Source organism: Chelon labrosus, assembly GCF_963514085.1.
Source record: "Chelon labrosus genome assembly, chromosome: 23".
NCBI lineage: Eukaryota > Metazoa > Chordata > Actinopteri > Mugiliformes > Mugilidae > Chelon > Chelon labrosus.
In genome coordinates, this window is record NC_140356.1 from 5,449,569 (window position 1) to 5,465,518 (window position 15,950).

The 15,950-nt window shown below is 42.0% G+C and overlaps 1 protein-coding gene across 2 annotated transcripts; it reads right to left on the minus strand.

Annotated features, from left to right (window-relative positions):
- Positions 1 to 1,981: 1,981 nt before the first annotated feature.
- On the minus strand, positions 1,982 to 15,800 carry rbm17 (RNA binding motif protein 17). 2 transcript variants are annotated; one of them, XM_084573114.1, is made up of 13 exons: positions 15,758 to 15,800; positions 15,189 to 15,336; positions 14,217 to 14,333; positions 12,825 to 12,991; positions 12,451 to 12,575; positions 12,285 to 12,335; positions 11,531 to 11,669; positions 9,527 to 9,678; positions 9,141 to 9,191; positions 7,322 to 7,398; positions 6,954 to 7,052; positions 6,427 to 6,499; positions 1,982 to 2,285 (listed from the first exon to the last, which is right to left on the minus strand). In XM_084573114.1, the coding sequence occupies exons 2-13, from the start codon at positions 15,309 to 15,311 to the stop codon at positions 2,182 to 2,184; spliced, it is 1,278 nt and encodes a 425-aa protein (XP_084429240.1). In that variant the 5' UTR covers positions 15,312 to 15,336; positions 15,758 to 15,800; the 3' UTR covers positions 1,982 to 2,181. The 2 variants fall into 2 exon arrangements, with proteins under 2 accessions (XP_084429240.1, XP_084429239.1); XM_084573113.1 differs by having other exon boundaries at positions 14,202 to 14,333.
- Between the last annotated feature and the right edge of the window lie 150 nt (positions 15,801 to 15,950).

The window sequence follows — 15,950 nt, forward strand, 5'->3', positions numbered from 1 at the left end:
AAAGGGAATGCAGGTTAAACACCTATAGTAGGAATGGCAATGGACCCAGGCAGCTTCCTTGTGGAACCTCAAAGCCGGTGTCATATTTCTCAGAAAAATGATTACTGAGAGAAGTAAAAACCTTTTGAATAAGTTTAACATACAGTCAGACCAACATTTTGAAGACAACTGATAAGAGGACGAAAAAAATCCAAAATGATTTCAGTGAGAACTGGTTCCGTGCCTTTTTTTGTCCAGATAATTGTTGTGACGAGTCAAATTCTTCGAAGACATCATTTTCTTTGAAAGAGAAATTCATTTGAAAGCAAATAAAATTTTCCATCATTAGATATTGGCCTATAGTTGTCCTGAGTCTTGTCTCAGGTCCTCAGTCGAGAGCCTTACTGCCAAAGCTGGCCTTCTTCTAAAATGGTTTTACAAGACCTATTATAAAGACATCTGGGCAAATGCCAGTTTTGGTGATAAAGGACATGACCATAAAAAGCTATTGAAGACGTGATTGAAGAATCACGTGGGACTGGCTCAATACGTTATGTTGAGAAGCTACACTTGGAGACAACCTTGTATGGTGCAGTTTTTGTAATACAGGTGATTTTACCTTTTTGTAGGGACTTTTGTGGTTGCCCTCAACAGTATTAGTAGCACTAATTGCAGCATTACATTTTATTCAAGAACAAGGAAAATTCGAGTATTTCCATTTTCTATTCTAGTACATTTCAGGGAGTAATACTAGTTTTTAATCTTGCCAAATTAGGAGTTAGTTGTCAGATATTGATTTGAAATAAAGGAGCTTATTTAACACCATAAATAGGCAGCACATCCTCTTGTTTGAGAGTCACTTACGGTACTGGCCGACATGTTATTCATACAGTAACTCGATTAAATCCACTTCAACCAGCGACCACAGCCCAGTCCAATAGTGTAACAATTCTTCCATTGCTGTTTTTACCCTGCAGTCTGACTAGTTTTAATTCATTTAGTGGGTTAAAAACTGTCTAACCTCAATTACTGAATGGAATAAACGGATAAACGGTACGTCTTTACTGGAAAAGATGGAATATCGTCCTTTCTGTCATCTGTTTTGGTCTTGTATATTTTTTTCTTTCCCCAGGTCAACCTGCTGTGCCATGCAAAACAGAAACGGTGACCCTCAGCCACTTTAAGCTACCCGTGTCGTGACCCCACCCCCGACCTCGTCTCGAGTCGCACTCACTGGTATTTAGGTCAAGGCTTAATGGGCAGCCTGATAGCCAATCACTCCTCTGTGCATGTCCAGGACACGGTCTCACCACTGGCCTTACGCCTGGGTCATAAACAAACACGGACCACAAGGACCACACACACACACACACACACACACACACACACACACACACACTACATCTACAGGCCTGCTGTTGTTGATCCTGAAATCCTGCATGTACACTTGAATGTTTTTGCATTGACTGTATGCAGCTCGTAGAAAATCTTGGGCCTCAGCTTGGGCCTGTTAAATCGTATGACTCTGCCCTTTTGGCTCTGCACCTCTGCAGCGTGCACGAAAGAACTACTTCTTGGAAATGGGTCTCTCTTCTCTTCTCTGTTTCTCTAGCCAACCTGTTTCCTTGATCAGAATTAAACCTTCTCCGGTGGGATCCCTCCTGACGTTTTTCACCGGAACCTCCGGGGCCCTTCAGGCGCACTTACGTAAGTTTTGAATGAGGCTGGGGTTGCGTCCACCGTCCCAGTCCCCTTCCCATAATCCAGCAGGGCTAAGTTAAGACTAGCACACCCTGGGGATGTGTTAGCATTACAAAGGAACCAGCATTATGTCAGATAGAATTCAGACTGGAAAACTAGGCTTCTTGGATATTGGATGCTGTCCCACCACGTATGAGGATTTCTGGAGAATGATGATTACAAAAACAGAAGCATGACTAAGTAGCATGATAAATACTGACTTCTGTTGACATACAGCTGCAGAAGAAAACAGTAAACGGGATATAGTTTATACCCTTTATTTTGTCTCGACACAAAGGTATTTTTATCACAGGAAAAAAACTGACAATAATCTACAGGATGGACTTGTTATCAATACCCACAGACACTGCTCTTCAGGAAATATAAAAAAAAGGTTATGTACAACTGGGGAGATGACGTGTGCTCTTGGTGTCTGCATTCCTTCAGCTTCCCTGGGAGATATCAAACCTGCTCGCCGAGGTTCAACACCCGAAACTTGTCTAGGTTGTAGAAGCAGGCTTTGACGACTCGCCCGCCGAAATACCGTCCGTTCAGATCCACCACGGCTGCAGAGGAGTCACAAACACAATCAGCTTTAAGTTACTCTGTGATTAAGATCTGTAGTTTTCATTCATTCATTCATTCATTCATCTTCCGTACCTGTTTATTCCTGTTAAGGGTGATCTGTAGTTATAAAATGTTCAATTTTTTTTTTTTAGTAACCTGCATCTTATTCTGGGGCGTTCCTTTATATCCCAGGACGCCTTTCTACATGTTGAAAAAGCTTCAACACAATGCATCCTGTGTGTCTCTACACTGCATGCTGTTAAACAATGGTGCAGCATATCAAAGCCCTAGTGGCGACAAACATTTGAAAGTGATGTCACATCAGTTATCCAAAGGAAGAACATACAGTAAGTAAACCAAACAGTTACGATTGTTTTAACATGTTTTATGGACAATCTGCCCCTGCGACCTAAAAAAGACAACTTTAAACGATTTAATTGTGTAGAACTAACTGTTGGGAAAAACAGCTGAATCACGCTGACGGTTGCTGGCTTTGGCCCTCATGCTTGGCCCATTCTAGTAGGAATGTGACATGAGTGTCTGACATGAGTGTCTGTAAAAAAGCACAACTCAGATATTCATACGGTCCTCCTCAATGATGGACCTCGTGTTGTCTCTGTATCCCAAAACACTAAAAAGCTCCAATCCATTTTGCTTGAAGGACGTTCAAGATCGCCTCAGTCATCACTCTGTTGTACAGTACACAACACAGTGTGACGACACTGGGTGTACAAAACAATATTGCACTGACTAAATTGTGTATCACCGCCACTACACGGTTATTTATACAATCTAATCTTTTCCAAGAATAGTTACGGTTATTTTTGGAAATCACAACCACGGCAGCAACTATAAAATGTACAAAGCCACAATGTCCAGTGGCGATCCTAGGTTCAGGGGGCCCAGGCAAAGACGTATATGTACCATCCCTCTAGTCCAAACTAGTGAAACCTGTCGCAGGGTAGATACAATAAAACCATTCATAACATTATGACCGCCTTCCTAATATTGTGTAGGTCTCCCTTGTGCCTCCAAAACAGTTGTGACTCATCAGAGAATGGACACGGGCCTTCTGAGGGTGTCCTGTGGTGTCTGGCAACAGAATGTTGTTAGTGGGGGCCTTTGGGTCCTATGGGTTGAGGGGAGGGGCCTCTGTGGATCATCCCACAGATACTTGATCAGTTTGGTATTTAGGGAATTTGGGGGGCAGGTTTTTTTGTGGTCTAGGTGGGTGCTACATGTCTAAGTAACATCCACACGAATGCCAGGTCCAAAAGTTTCCCTGCAGAACATTGAATAGTCACAAGATGATCAGTGTTATTTACTTCTCCTGTCAGTGGTCATAATGTTATGCCCGATCGGTGTAAATGAGGGGCTGTGGTGTATCATTAATGCACTGTAGGGCCTTCATGGGTTTAAGGATGTTTAGAACTGTCAATGCAAAATATGCCTAAACGTTTAGTAAACTATGTTTTCTCACGGGACCCCAAACCATGGCTTGGTTTTCCTGTTCTGACTGTGTGTCCCTGACAATGTCGCCTAAAAGATGCCTAAAGAATAGTTTTGAAACTGAGTGTGTCTCTCTCTCTCTCTCTCTCTCTGAACTGAGGTAGTGGATAATGCCTAGGCAGACAGCAAATAACTTGTGAGGTCACCCACATGTCACTGAAAGTCACTAATGTGGAAATTGGCTATAGGGAGCAAAACCACTTTTTGTAGCAGGTCGCATTGTGTTTATTTCTGTTGTGAACTTGGGAAATTTAACACAGAGGTCTATGAGGATTGACTCAACTTTTGGATCCAGCCTCAATTGGCCTTTCAAGGATCTGCAGTTGGTTTATTTGTTCAGCCCTAGAGCTTCCTGTTGGTGGCAACACAGACTGTACAAATATGGACAACGTGTCCACACTTCCTTGCACTGGCTACACTGACGCTATTCTCCCAGGGGTAGGGGCAGCGCCATCTTCGAGTTTGGAGCCAGAGTCTGCGCAGTACGGTCTGAGAGTGGAGGCATGCGGAGCCGTGATATCGATGACCCACCCACACTTCCGCCAGACTCATTCGCGTTTTCGTTTAATTAATACTACGCTCTGCTCTACAGCCACCAGTTACAAAGAAACATTGGATTATACACTTTTTTTTTTTTTTTTTTTTTAATGATTCTTCAGTTCCATGGGACCGCTTTACGAAGCAGTTGGCATGGCAACTGGTAGTTGTCATTATGTCACATCCTGTTTCTATAGCATCAAATAACTAATCTAAAACTAAGCTTATCCAAAAAAATGACACTTGAACATGCATCATCATTACATTAACTAACTAAAATGACAGAAACCATCCTTGAAAAAAATTATATATAAATTATATACATTTAAAAGTATTTTAGTGTTTTAGTTTCCCAAGTCCCATCCACTAACTGGAGGGGGGTAGAGCTTATGACCTATACTGCAGCCAGACACCAGGGGGCGCTCTACTTGCTTTGGCTTCACTTTTGAGGAGCAGTTCTACCATCCTATGGGTGGCAACCACAGACATATATACATAGACGCCTCATTGAGCGCTGGACTGTACGTCAACGTCGCCGCCATATTGGAGGAGGCAGCTCTGTACCGCGAACCAATACGAGTCAATGGAATGAACTTTATTAAGCGTCTTCAACAAAGTACTATAAGCATTTACACATTCACACACGAACGTATATATTCAGGAAACCGATAGGAACCAAAAACGTCTGTGACATTCTGAGAAGTTAATGTTACAGATGTTGTTTTTGGCTCCTATCGGTTCCCTGAATAGATACGTTCGTGTGTGAATGTGTAAACGAGAGGCATTAACTTACAGCACTTTGTAGAAGACGCTTAATAAAGTTCACTCCATTGACTTGTATTAGTTCGCGGGACAGAGCTGCCTCCTCCAATGTGGCGGCAACGTTGACGTATCGCAACAACGGGCCAACCCGCTCAATGAGGCGTCTATGTATATATGTCTATGGTGGCAACATCGTCTCTGCTGCAGTGCATTGTGGGATGTTTATGCCAGCACAGCATCCACTACTTGCTTGCATACTGCAATATTTTCCAAGAAACAGAACACTTTCTAGTGTTTTTCATACTAAGGTTTCAGACAAACTAAAATTCTGACTACAACAGCAAATTAGTAAACTATTCCTTGAACTGTTCCAAGTTTCTACTTTCAACTTGATAAAGGCATGGAGCTACCTGTTTTATATGTATACAACTGCGCACCCATCCAGAACACGTTCAAATAGAGTTTACGCTGCAAGAACAACCTGTCAGTGTTAGATAAATGACAGCTGACTTGATGGCACTTAAAGACGTTTCATCATGAGACCTGATAAAGTGACTGAATCAAAATTTCATGGTGTTACAGAAGAAATCAGGTTAAACCAAGTCTCGTGTTTATAGCTGCCCCGTTGGACATAATAAAATGATAAAAGGATTATCGTCAACGTGTTAGTAGGTGAAGTGGCATTCAGATCTCTTTATAAAAAGAGATCTGAATGCCCCTGCAGGGAGCAATAAAATGTTTCATCATCATCTACAGAGACACTATAAAACAATGTCTTATGACAGAGTACTGCTCTTTGATCGTCTGTCCTGCTTTCTGAGAGCTGTGATACGAGCGCGGTTCTGCCGGTGCCGCAGGGACACGGCTGGGTTGCTGGGCCACATATGATGTAACACCACAGGGAGCAGAGTCTCACCTGGTTTCTGATCTGGGCCAACCCATTTAGAAAGGGACACACTTTCACCCACAGTATTAGAGCAGTTATACAACCGCACAGAGGAATATTATGCTATTACATAAAGTTGATCTCGCATCAAGAAACCGCCACAGGTGTAACGACGACAGTTCAAATGAACGGGTAAAAGTTCAAACACATAGTATATGAGCTGATGTCCCTGTTCAAGGTCAGTTAATCACGTTACAAGATGAGATTCTCTGAGCTCATGTGACATGTGACCCATTTTGAGGTAGCGTGATATGATGCAGGTGCAAAGTGCAAAGTTCATACAACTTGTGATCTCTTCTGATGGATTCAGGATTATATATACAGCAAAAAATAAAACTATAAGTAGCGATGTGGATGTACCCATAGTACAACATGTAAATACTGACCTTTGATGGCTGACTCCACCCTTTCAAACTCCAGAAATATCCTGACAGCTTCATCATCTGGCACATCTGCAATCTGAGAGAGGAACATGTCTTCAGAAACTCTGGGTCAAAAAGATGCACTTGAACACATCGCAAAGACTACAGCCATCGGCCTAGATGGCCAATACTGAACCATGTTTATCAGCCGGTCTACAGTTTATTCATTCTAGACTAGAGGATCATTTTGATCGTACTTGTGTATTTGAATGTTCAGATTGAACTTTGCCGCTTTGTTTTCTTTTGTTACTTCTCTTTCTCTCCTTGTGCAATGGTTCTCTAAGCTGAGCAGCCAATCGGTGAGATCTCTCTCATCGACTTGCTACTTCCTACGCCAGTTCAACAAAGTGTGGCAAGTGCCAACGGTGCAGCGCGTGACTCATCGGCAACCAAAAAACGGCCAGTCGGCGGCTTGGTGCATCGTGGCCCTTGGCCTTAGCGAATTGATGATCAGCAAAGACAAATAAAGTGACTTCATTCACTTCTCTCACCTCAAAAATAACACATTTAACCACTTTGCCGTATTTCTCGCACTCTTCTTTCGTCTCTCCCTCCAAGTCTTCGTCCACCTCTCCCCGGCCCACCATGTTCTACAAAACAAACAGGGACATTAAACTCAGCACTGTATCAGAGAATAATGAAATCCAAATAGAGTAATCATTTTGTAATATCACAATACAAGTTACACTATTCTACAAGATCTTCCTTTGCCTCCATATTCTCACTTCGGACTGATTCCTGTGTTGTAACGTTAAATGTGCCACTTATGCTCCATTTCTTTGAGAAATATTTTGTGGGTGAAAGGTCAGGGACTCGATCTCCGTTATTCTGCAATGCGCACACAGTGACACACACATACCCTGAGGAGGACCACTTTGGTCGGGTTTTTGAGGATCTCTGTGAGCGGGTTCGCCTCAGACTTCTTGGAAGGGTCCGCTGATTGGATGGAAACAGATGCAAAAGTCACACGTTGTTTTTTTTCTCGTTCTTCCGACAAAGAATATTCTCGAGCTGCAGGTATGCTGGATGAAGCAACCCAAGCAGCGCGACGATAAGCTGAATGGTATATTGTTCAAGACAAGGGGCTTGATTCAACACAGGTGATAAAAGAAACAATTCAGCCGTTGTTTTGCGATTGCTGAGCTGACGTGGTATCAACTCTTTCTGTCAACAACTTGGCCGTCTTTGTCATGTCTGAAAGAAGTGCTTTTATTGTGTTATACAAGCTGAGAAATCTGACTCCACATAGGTCACTCAAGGGCAATGATACGGGTAGTATACCTGGAAAACGACCAAGCAGCAGAGGTCTTGTTCACTCGAATACGCAGAACAAATAAAAACCTGAAACGACTATGTGACTTGCTGATTGACAAAAAAAGATTAATTACTTGTCACATGTCAAGCAAACAGGCCTCGCACTAGGCTTAGGTTTGAGGTTTGGATGCGTCATTGAACCAAACAGTGAATGTCACCATGGCAATTGTTGTGAAGTTGTGATCTGTTGGTGAAAACAATACTATGTGCAGTATATTTAAACCTTTCAGCTAATTATTTGCTTTACCTCAGACACTTAGTAGAATAGCAGAAGTTGGAGGCCAGGGCAACACCTTGTGTTCTTAATGTTTTTTTTTGTTGTTCCTAAACCAAAAAAAGGTCAAAAAAAGGCAACTGCACTTGAGTTTTTTTTTTTTTTTGGAGAAGACGTTTCACCACTCATCCGAGTTGCTTCCTCAGTTCTGCTACTCGGATGAGTGGTGAAACGTCTTGTCCAAAAAAAAAAACTCAAGTGCAGTTGCCTTTTTCGAACTTTTTTGGATATACCATGACCTGGATGACTGAGGACCAGACTTGTTCCTAAACCGTTTTCGTGTGTGTGTCTGTGTGCATCCTGCTGGGGATGGCTCCTGCCATCAAGCAGTGTCATTGCTATGAGGTGAGGGTGCCAACATTGAATTGTCACAAGATGGTCAATGTTATGTACCTCTCCTGTCCGTGGTCATAATGTTATGCCTGATCAGTGTATATATAAGCTGACTATGTTTTCATTTATTACATTACATTCTTCATTCTGTATAGCATGTAGTACTTATAGACACCAACTATGAGTAACTCTATTTAGAATTACTAAGCATTACTAGTCTAACGTTGACATCTAGTGGCCAAAAATAAACACTACACCCAGTAATCTGGGGCAAAAATTACACATGTTCGCTTAATGTGGGAAACATGGTGTTAGAAAAACAAGTTGTATTTAAAATTTAAGCTCAAATAGTTCCGTTTTGGTTATGTTCCTTGACTGAATGAATCCAGTGTTGTTAGTAACTTTGACTTCTGTTTTATTTCCGGCAGATTAAAAACTCCACAGCCCATTTTGTTCCATGTGGAACAAAATGTATATTAGGATTGATGTTTTGGAGTCTGTAAAACTATTGCGTTGAAATGAAAATGTGGCCAAACGATGTTTAGCACTGTTAGCAGATAAATACACATCATTTCATCTGTAGTTTATGTGAGCATACCACCTGGTAGACAGCCCAGTCAGATTTTATATGGTCAATAAAAACCTCCTCTGAGTATGAACTCTAATCTTTACGCCATGAACACATGTGTGCCGTGGATTTACCTTCACTTGATCATTAAAAGTGAGAAAGTGAGAGAAAATGTGAAGGGGGGCCAACCTGCAGAGTTTCCGCCTGAAGTCTCACCAGCAGCTGACTGGCTGGACCCTGCTGCTCAGTCACACAGAGAAACACACACACACACACACACCACACACAAACACACAAAATGAATTAAATCCTTGCAAACAGTCACTGAAAAACAACAAACTGGTGCAAATATGTGCGAAGATATAAAGAAAACAAATACATGAAAAGTCAACGCGGACTGAGGCGAGCTTGAGGCGGCACAGGCAAAGTGGACATTTACACAACTGACAGATAAATCAGCTAAAAGGCAAACAATGTGAACGGAGAAACGGGAAAGTAGGGAGGGATATAAACAGCAGAGCATCAGCTGGAAAAAAATAAATAAAAAAAAGCACAAACACAAAACAGACACTTACATTTTTCTGCTGCGTCGCCTATGATGATCTTTCCGCCTCTCTTGCTGGTCTTCTCCACAGACAGGGCCGTGCTCAGGCCTTGCTCGTGCTTCCCCAGGCCCTGGCCTTCTTTGAAGCCATACTTCTGCATAATCTTATGGGCAACCGTACCTCTGTGGACGAGGAAGAGTTGAAATAACTTAAAATTGTTGACAAATTCCAGCTTAATGTCACCAGTGTAATTTAAAAAGACTTACCACAAAAAAAAAAACATACTAGTGGGTAGTCTTTTCTTAACTAATGCAGAACTATATGCTTCTTTCACTAGTAATTATTTATGTGACTGCTGACCATGTACAGTTGAGGCCGAAATTATTAGCCCCCCTATGGAAATTTGATTCTTTTGAAAATATTTCCCAAGTGCTGTTAAACAGAGCAAAGAATTTTTAACACACGTCTTTCAAACATCCGCCTTTTATTTTGGATGCTTACATTATTTTACTTTCCACACAGAAATTAAATTATTTCATAAAAACCAAAAATTAACAGGGTCAAAATTATTAGCCCCTCTGATGGTAATTGTCAATTGTGTATCCTTTTTGCTGGATAACAGCCTGTAGTTGTTTGTTGCAGTTTTAAACAAGTCCCTGACACGTCTCCTGAGGAATACCAGCCCATTCTTCTTTGGCAAATCTCTGAAGCTCTTCCAGATTTGATGGCATTCTGGCATGGACCTTGGTCTTTAGTTCACCCCACAGATTTTCTACGGGATTCAAGTCAGGGCTTTGTGCAGGCCATTCAGTAACATTCATCTTTGGTCTTCTGGAGGTAGTTCTTCACCAGGAGTGACGTGTGTTTTGGGTCGTTGTCGTGTTGGAAGACAAAGCGATGACCCAGACCCAGTTTTGCTGCTGACTGCTTGACATTTTCTTTAAAAATCTTCACGTATCCTTCTTTCTTCATGATTCCTTCCACCTTGACCAGATTCCCAGTTCCAGATGCACTAAAGCATCCTCACAGGATAATACTCCCACCACCGTGTTTCACTGTGGGGATGGTGTTCTGTCGGTTATACGCCTCACCCTTCTTTCTCCAAACATAAGCAACGTCTCTGTGGCCAAAGAGCTCTCGTTTCGTCTCATCTGACCAAAGGACATGCTTCCAGTATGCATCATCTTTTTCCAGGTTGTCCTTAGCATACTTCAGTCTGCCTTTGAGGGTCTCTTCTGTAGAAGTGGAGTTTTTCTTGGTCTGCAACCTCGCAGTCCATTCCTGTGCAGAACTCTAGTGATTGTCTTCTTTGAGACTACAATTCCCGACAAGGCTAAGTCATTCCCTAGTGTCTTGGCGGTTGTTCTGGGGTCTTTAGACACATCTCTCACGAGTTTTCTTTCCAGGGTCTTTGAAATACTTCGCTTCCTACCTCTGCCAGGCTTGTTCCGTACAATGTGGCTCTCTTTTAATTTCTTGATGATGGTTCTCACTCCACTTCTTGACACTTGGAAACGCTGTGATAACTTTGTGTAATCTTCTCCTGCTCTGTGAGCATCAACAATTCTCTTTCGCAAGTCTAAACTGATTTCTTTTGTTTTTGGCACGATGCTTCCTCAAGTGCCAGCCAAAACCCTTACTGGAGGATTTATACTGTGTGTAAATTGGGAGATAACTCTTAATTTTAACTTGATTTTACAAGCTTTGAGCAATACAAAGTCAAAGCACATCATTGCACAACAGTGGTTTGTGCTATGGCTAAATAAAATGGTCAGTTCTTAAGGGGGCTAATAATATTGACCGTGGTAATTTTTTATTTTTTTTTAACAATTCTGTTATTGTGTGCAAATTGAAGTAATTTATGGTTTCTAAAGAAAACTAGTATGTTTAGAAATGCTATGTTGAAAATTCCATGCTCTACTAAAAAAGCACTTGGGAAAATTTTGAAAAAAAAATTAATTTCATAGGGGGGCTAATAATTTCGGCCTCAACTGTATAGCTCACTGAGTCCCTATATATCCGAGTACCACTCACCCCATGTTGGCCAGGAAGGAGCTGGTCGGTCCAGGCGGAGAACGAGGCCGGTCTGAGTCCTCATACATGGGCGGAGGGATGGCCGCCTTGGAGCCTCTGGCGGGCCGGCCTTCGTCCTCGTAGGAATATGGAACGGAGCCTAAACACAAACACTAAACATGAGCACTGTTGACACGTTCTACTGAAGATGAATTTTTCTTTTCATTGATGTTTCACTTGAGTCACTCATTGCTTCATACTGTTTACTTTTACTGAGCCAGAGGTTCTGCTGCTATGTCCCCTTTCACACCGTCTCAGACTGATAATGGCTGAAAGTTCAGTGTATAACTCGTTTGCCTATAGTCCCTTCTCTTATTTTAACACTCTCCAACAAGGAAAAGCCCCACCAACAGGTGAGTTTCACTTTTATTTGGAGTCTCACAAATTTTTCTCAGACACCTCATAGGTTGTTATTCTTCTGATTTCATGGAACCTAGGTTACATCCGTAACTCCAGTTTTTTCACCATAGGCTGAGCCATACTGATCCTAGTAGCTTCGAACTGCTTCGTCTTTGTTGCTATGGTTGCTCCACTCATCAGATTGGGCAAACAACAGTTGCTGCCTGATGTACAATGGGGGGACATAGGAATGACACAACATACTAGCACAACACACTTACCTGATGCTGATCAGCTTAACTGTGTGAACATTGTAATAAGATAATGTATGTGTGCACTATAGTTTTAAAGGTGTGACGTGCTGGATATGACTTACCATCTCTGTCAACAAGTGATGAAGGAGGGGCGATGGCTGCTCCACCCATACCTGGGAGAGAAAGCGAAAATTAGATTTCCTTTTGATTACAGACTTGTATTACTAGTTAGTCAGGGCCAAAATTTCCCAGTTACGTTCTCTCTCATTCAGTATTTTATGCACTCACTTCGTTTCCTCCTTTCTTTCTCGTAATCCTCATCCTCATCCGAGTCTTCCTCTGCTGCCGGGAAACGAGAGAAACCACTTGGAGCTCCGCTCGGCGCTCCACTGTCATGCCGGTCTTTTCTCTTTCTGCAACGCACAAAGGATTTAGTCCAGAGTTTATTTGGCTTCTTACAAATTACTGTTACGTTAAAAAAATAACTAAAACCCACAGAGAATTTTTTCGTCTGTTCAGCTTTATCAGGATTCCTCAGGCTCCAATAAATAACAAAATAGTGGACTGATTTATTTCACAACATTCTCTAATTATAAAACTACAAGTCCTCGTGCGCTAGTCATTATCTGGCTACTAGAGCATAGTAACAAACACAACAGTACTTTTCTCTCTCCTCGATCTCCTTCTGCCGCTCCTGCTCCCTCTGTCGCTGTCGTTCTTCTCTGTGTCGCTTCACCACCTTCTCGTAGTCGTTGGGGAACATGGGGTCGTATTCATCTTCCAACGGGATCAACACATCACCGGACGAGAAACCACTGGGAACTGAATCCTGAAACAGGCACGAACACAGTGAAAGCCCAAAAAATAACAGTGAGGCAGAGATGGTATCCATTGCTTTTTGTGCCCCTCGATCACAACCACTGCTCTCACCCTGCATTTTTGGTCAATGTAGGGCTGGGCGATAAAACGATAACGATATCTATCTCGATAGGCACGTGATCGATATCAATAGAAAATACGTTCGATAGAATGTTCGATAGTTTCACTTGAACTCTGTTAGAGAAAAATAGGAAGAAAACCCAGAGCCAGAACTGCAAGTCATTATGGGGGATGTAGGCAGAGGAAGGGCTTTAGCCTCTCGATCTATCACGGCCCAGCTAAGCCTGGTTGGTGGCATCAACAACAACAAAAAAAAAAAGAACGGCGTGGAGTGAAAGGAGAATATGAGTGCGACAGCGCGAGAGGAGACTGTAGATAAAAAAGGAAAGGTCACGTCACCAGTTTGGCAATATCTGGGTTATTTTGAGTCAGACAAGAGTCAGACCGATGTTGATTAGTCGGTTAAGAGTCGGTTAAGCTTCGTTTATCTGCCGGCCGAGTGAGTGGCTGCTGACTAGGTTAAGCAGGGATCCACGAGCAGCGGTTATGAGTCGGTTAAGTTTCGTTTCTCTGCGTATTGTGCGTAAGTGAGTAAGTGGCTGAGTGCCTTAGTTTGCTAGTGGTCAAGTCAGGTGGTACGTTTTGTTTCTCTGCTGAGTGAGATGTAAGATGTTTGAATGGTGCCGTTTATTGATTATATATCAATCAAACGTGGTAGGACTCAACTGAGCCGGTCAAACAGACTCTAGATTCATGATTCGTGAGTCATCTTTGATGGCCAGTTATATGAGCCGATTCTTTTTTTCCACCGCTACTGAATATTAATTAAAAAGACAATGAAAAAGTCTAGCGCAACCTCTGATAAAGAGGTACACGGCAGCAGTGCCATACGACAAAACACCAAAGCGATATAAGAAAATAACGGATGCAGTGGCGTATCATTTAGTGAAGGACATGCTCCCGCTCAGCACAGTTGAGAAGTCTGGGTAGAATAAGTTAAAAAATGAATCAATAATCACCGACTGATATGAAACACTTATGTCGTGATCCATTTTTCAGCCATATCGCCCAGCCCTAGGTCAACGTACTGCATATTTGAATCAATTCTAAACCAAAACACAATCAGCTGATCAACAAAGAAAACGTGGATTGCATTAAACCTGAGTGAGACGGACCTTGAGTCCAACGGCGGAATGCGGAGGAGTGTCTATGATCTGTCGGTCGTCACTGGAACCCCCCCTCTTTAGATCAATGACAGGGGCCAAGACAGTGGTCTGCTTCATCCGCTGGGTCTACACACACACACACAAAGAAAATCACTGGTTTAGAGTCTTTTCTTGTTGTAATTGTACAGTGCTCATTGGAAAACAGCTTGCAGCTTTCTTGAGAACTACTCATCTTAACCCTCAGTCACTACTTCAGGCAGAAACGACGTATATATATATATATATATATATTTTTTTTTTTTTTTTTTTTTTTTTTTACAGGTAGATAGAGTCTCCTTTAGAGTAGTTTCCCCCTGAATGTAATTGCAAATTGTGCAATGGTTGTTTCATAATAATAATAAGAAGAAGAAGAAGAAGAAGAAAACCTTTATTTGTCCCACAATGGGGAAATTGCAGTTTGCAACAGTATGCAGAAATGACAGAGATAGAACAGATAACACTGCGGCTGAAACACTAATCTTAGTGTAGTAAAGTTTTTCAGTGCTTTCCTGTCCTGACTCTTGTGGAATCGTAATAGAAAACAACGTCATTGTGCATCAGCAGCACGGCCGCTCTTCCCAGCTACTTCAGTCAACTGGGTCCCCAGCAATGCACCCACTTTAGTGGGAAGTAGATCGGATGAACGGTTGGTTAGAAAAGTACATGCACAGAGACAAACGGAGATTTCTTGCTTACGTGATGAGGTGGTATTCAAATTATGAAAAGCAACTATGCACATCATCACACATCTTTGCTATGGACTCATCAGCATGGAGCAGCATTTGTATATCTTTAACATACATACATATCTTATGCACGTTTATTTTTTAATATATGTGAATGAGTCGTTTGTTCTCATCACTTTGTTACACATTCACGTATTTACTCTTTTTTAAACTATTTTATGTAATACTTGCAGACAGTTATGTTGCATATGCCTACCTTGGCCTGGGTCAGAGCCGCCTTCTTCACCTTCAGCTGGGACTGCAGCAGCTTGAAGTTCTTGGACCATCCTTCGGTCTTGGTGTCGCTGGCACCCACACCGAGGTCATCGTACAGCGACATTGCTGCCGGTCAGTGCTTCTGTCGGCTTCAGACACAACAGAGACGTGTTTACTTTTTTATTCACCTAAACCAGCTTCGAGAGCATCAGTAGCACCATGCCGTTTGTCATATAATCAAATAATGTCAAATAATAATAATAATAAAAAAAGACTGAGACCACTAATTACAAAGCTGCTTCCCAAATTTCAAATCAATAATTTCTCAGTGATATTCAAGTCAAGTTATCCAGCACGAGAGGAGAAACTAGCTATTAACGCTAGCTAACTAGCTAAAGCTAATATTGCTACTGAACTGTCTCCCCAGAAACACATGAGAGTGAAAACACCCATTTAATCGTTCATGCAGGTGCTCATCCCAGCTATGATACAAATTACCGTAAGTTAATTAAAGGTAAATTGGGCATAAAATAACATAAAATTATCTGTTTAACAGTTCATTCGGTGTACCTCCTCGCTGTATGTGTCTGAAAGCAGTGGCACAACAACAGAATCCAAGCGCGACACTGGACAACGTTTGACGACACTTTACGCCCTGCTCGCGCCATCTAGCGGCTTGGATGACTTGAATAAATAGATCGCCTTTATATTTTTTTTGAAAGTTTTGAACTTTATTAAAGTTAACACAGATACAGTAAAAAAG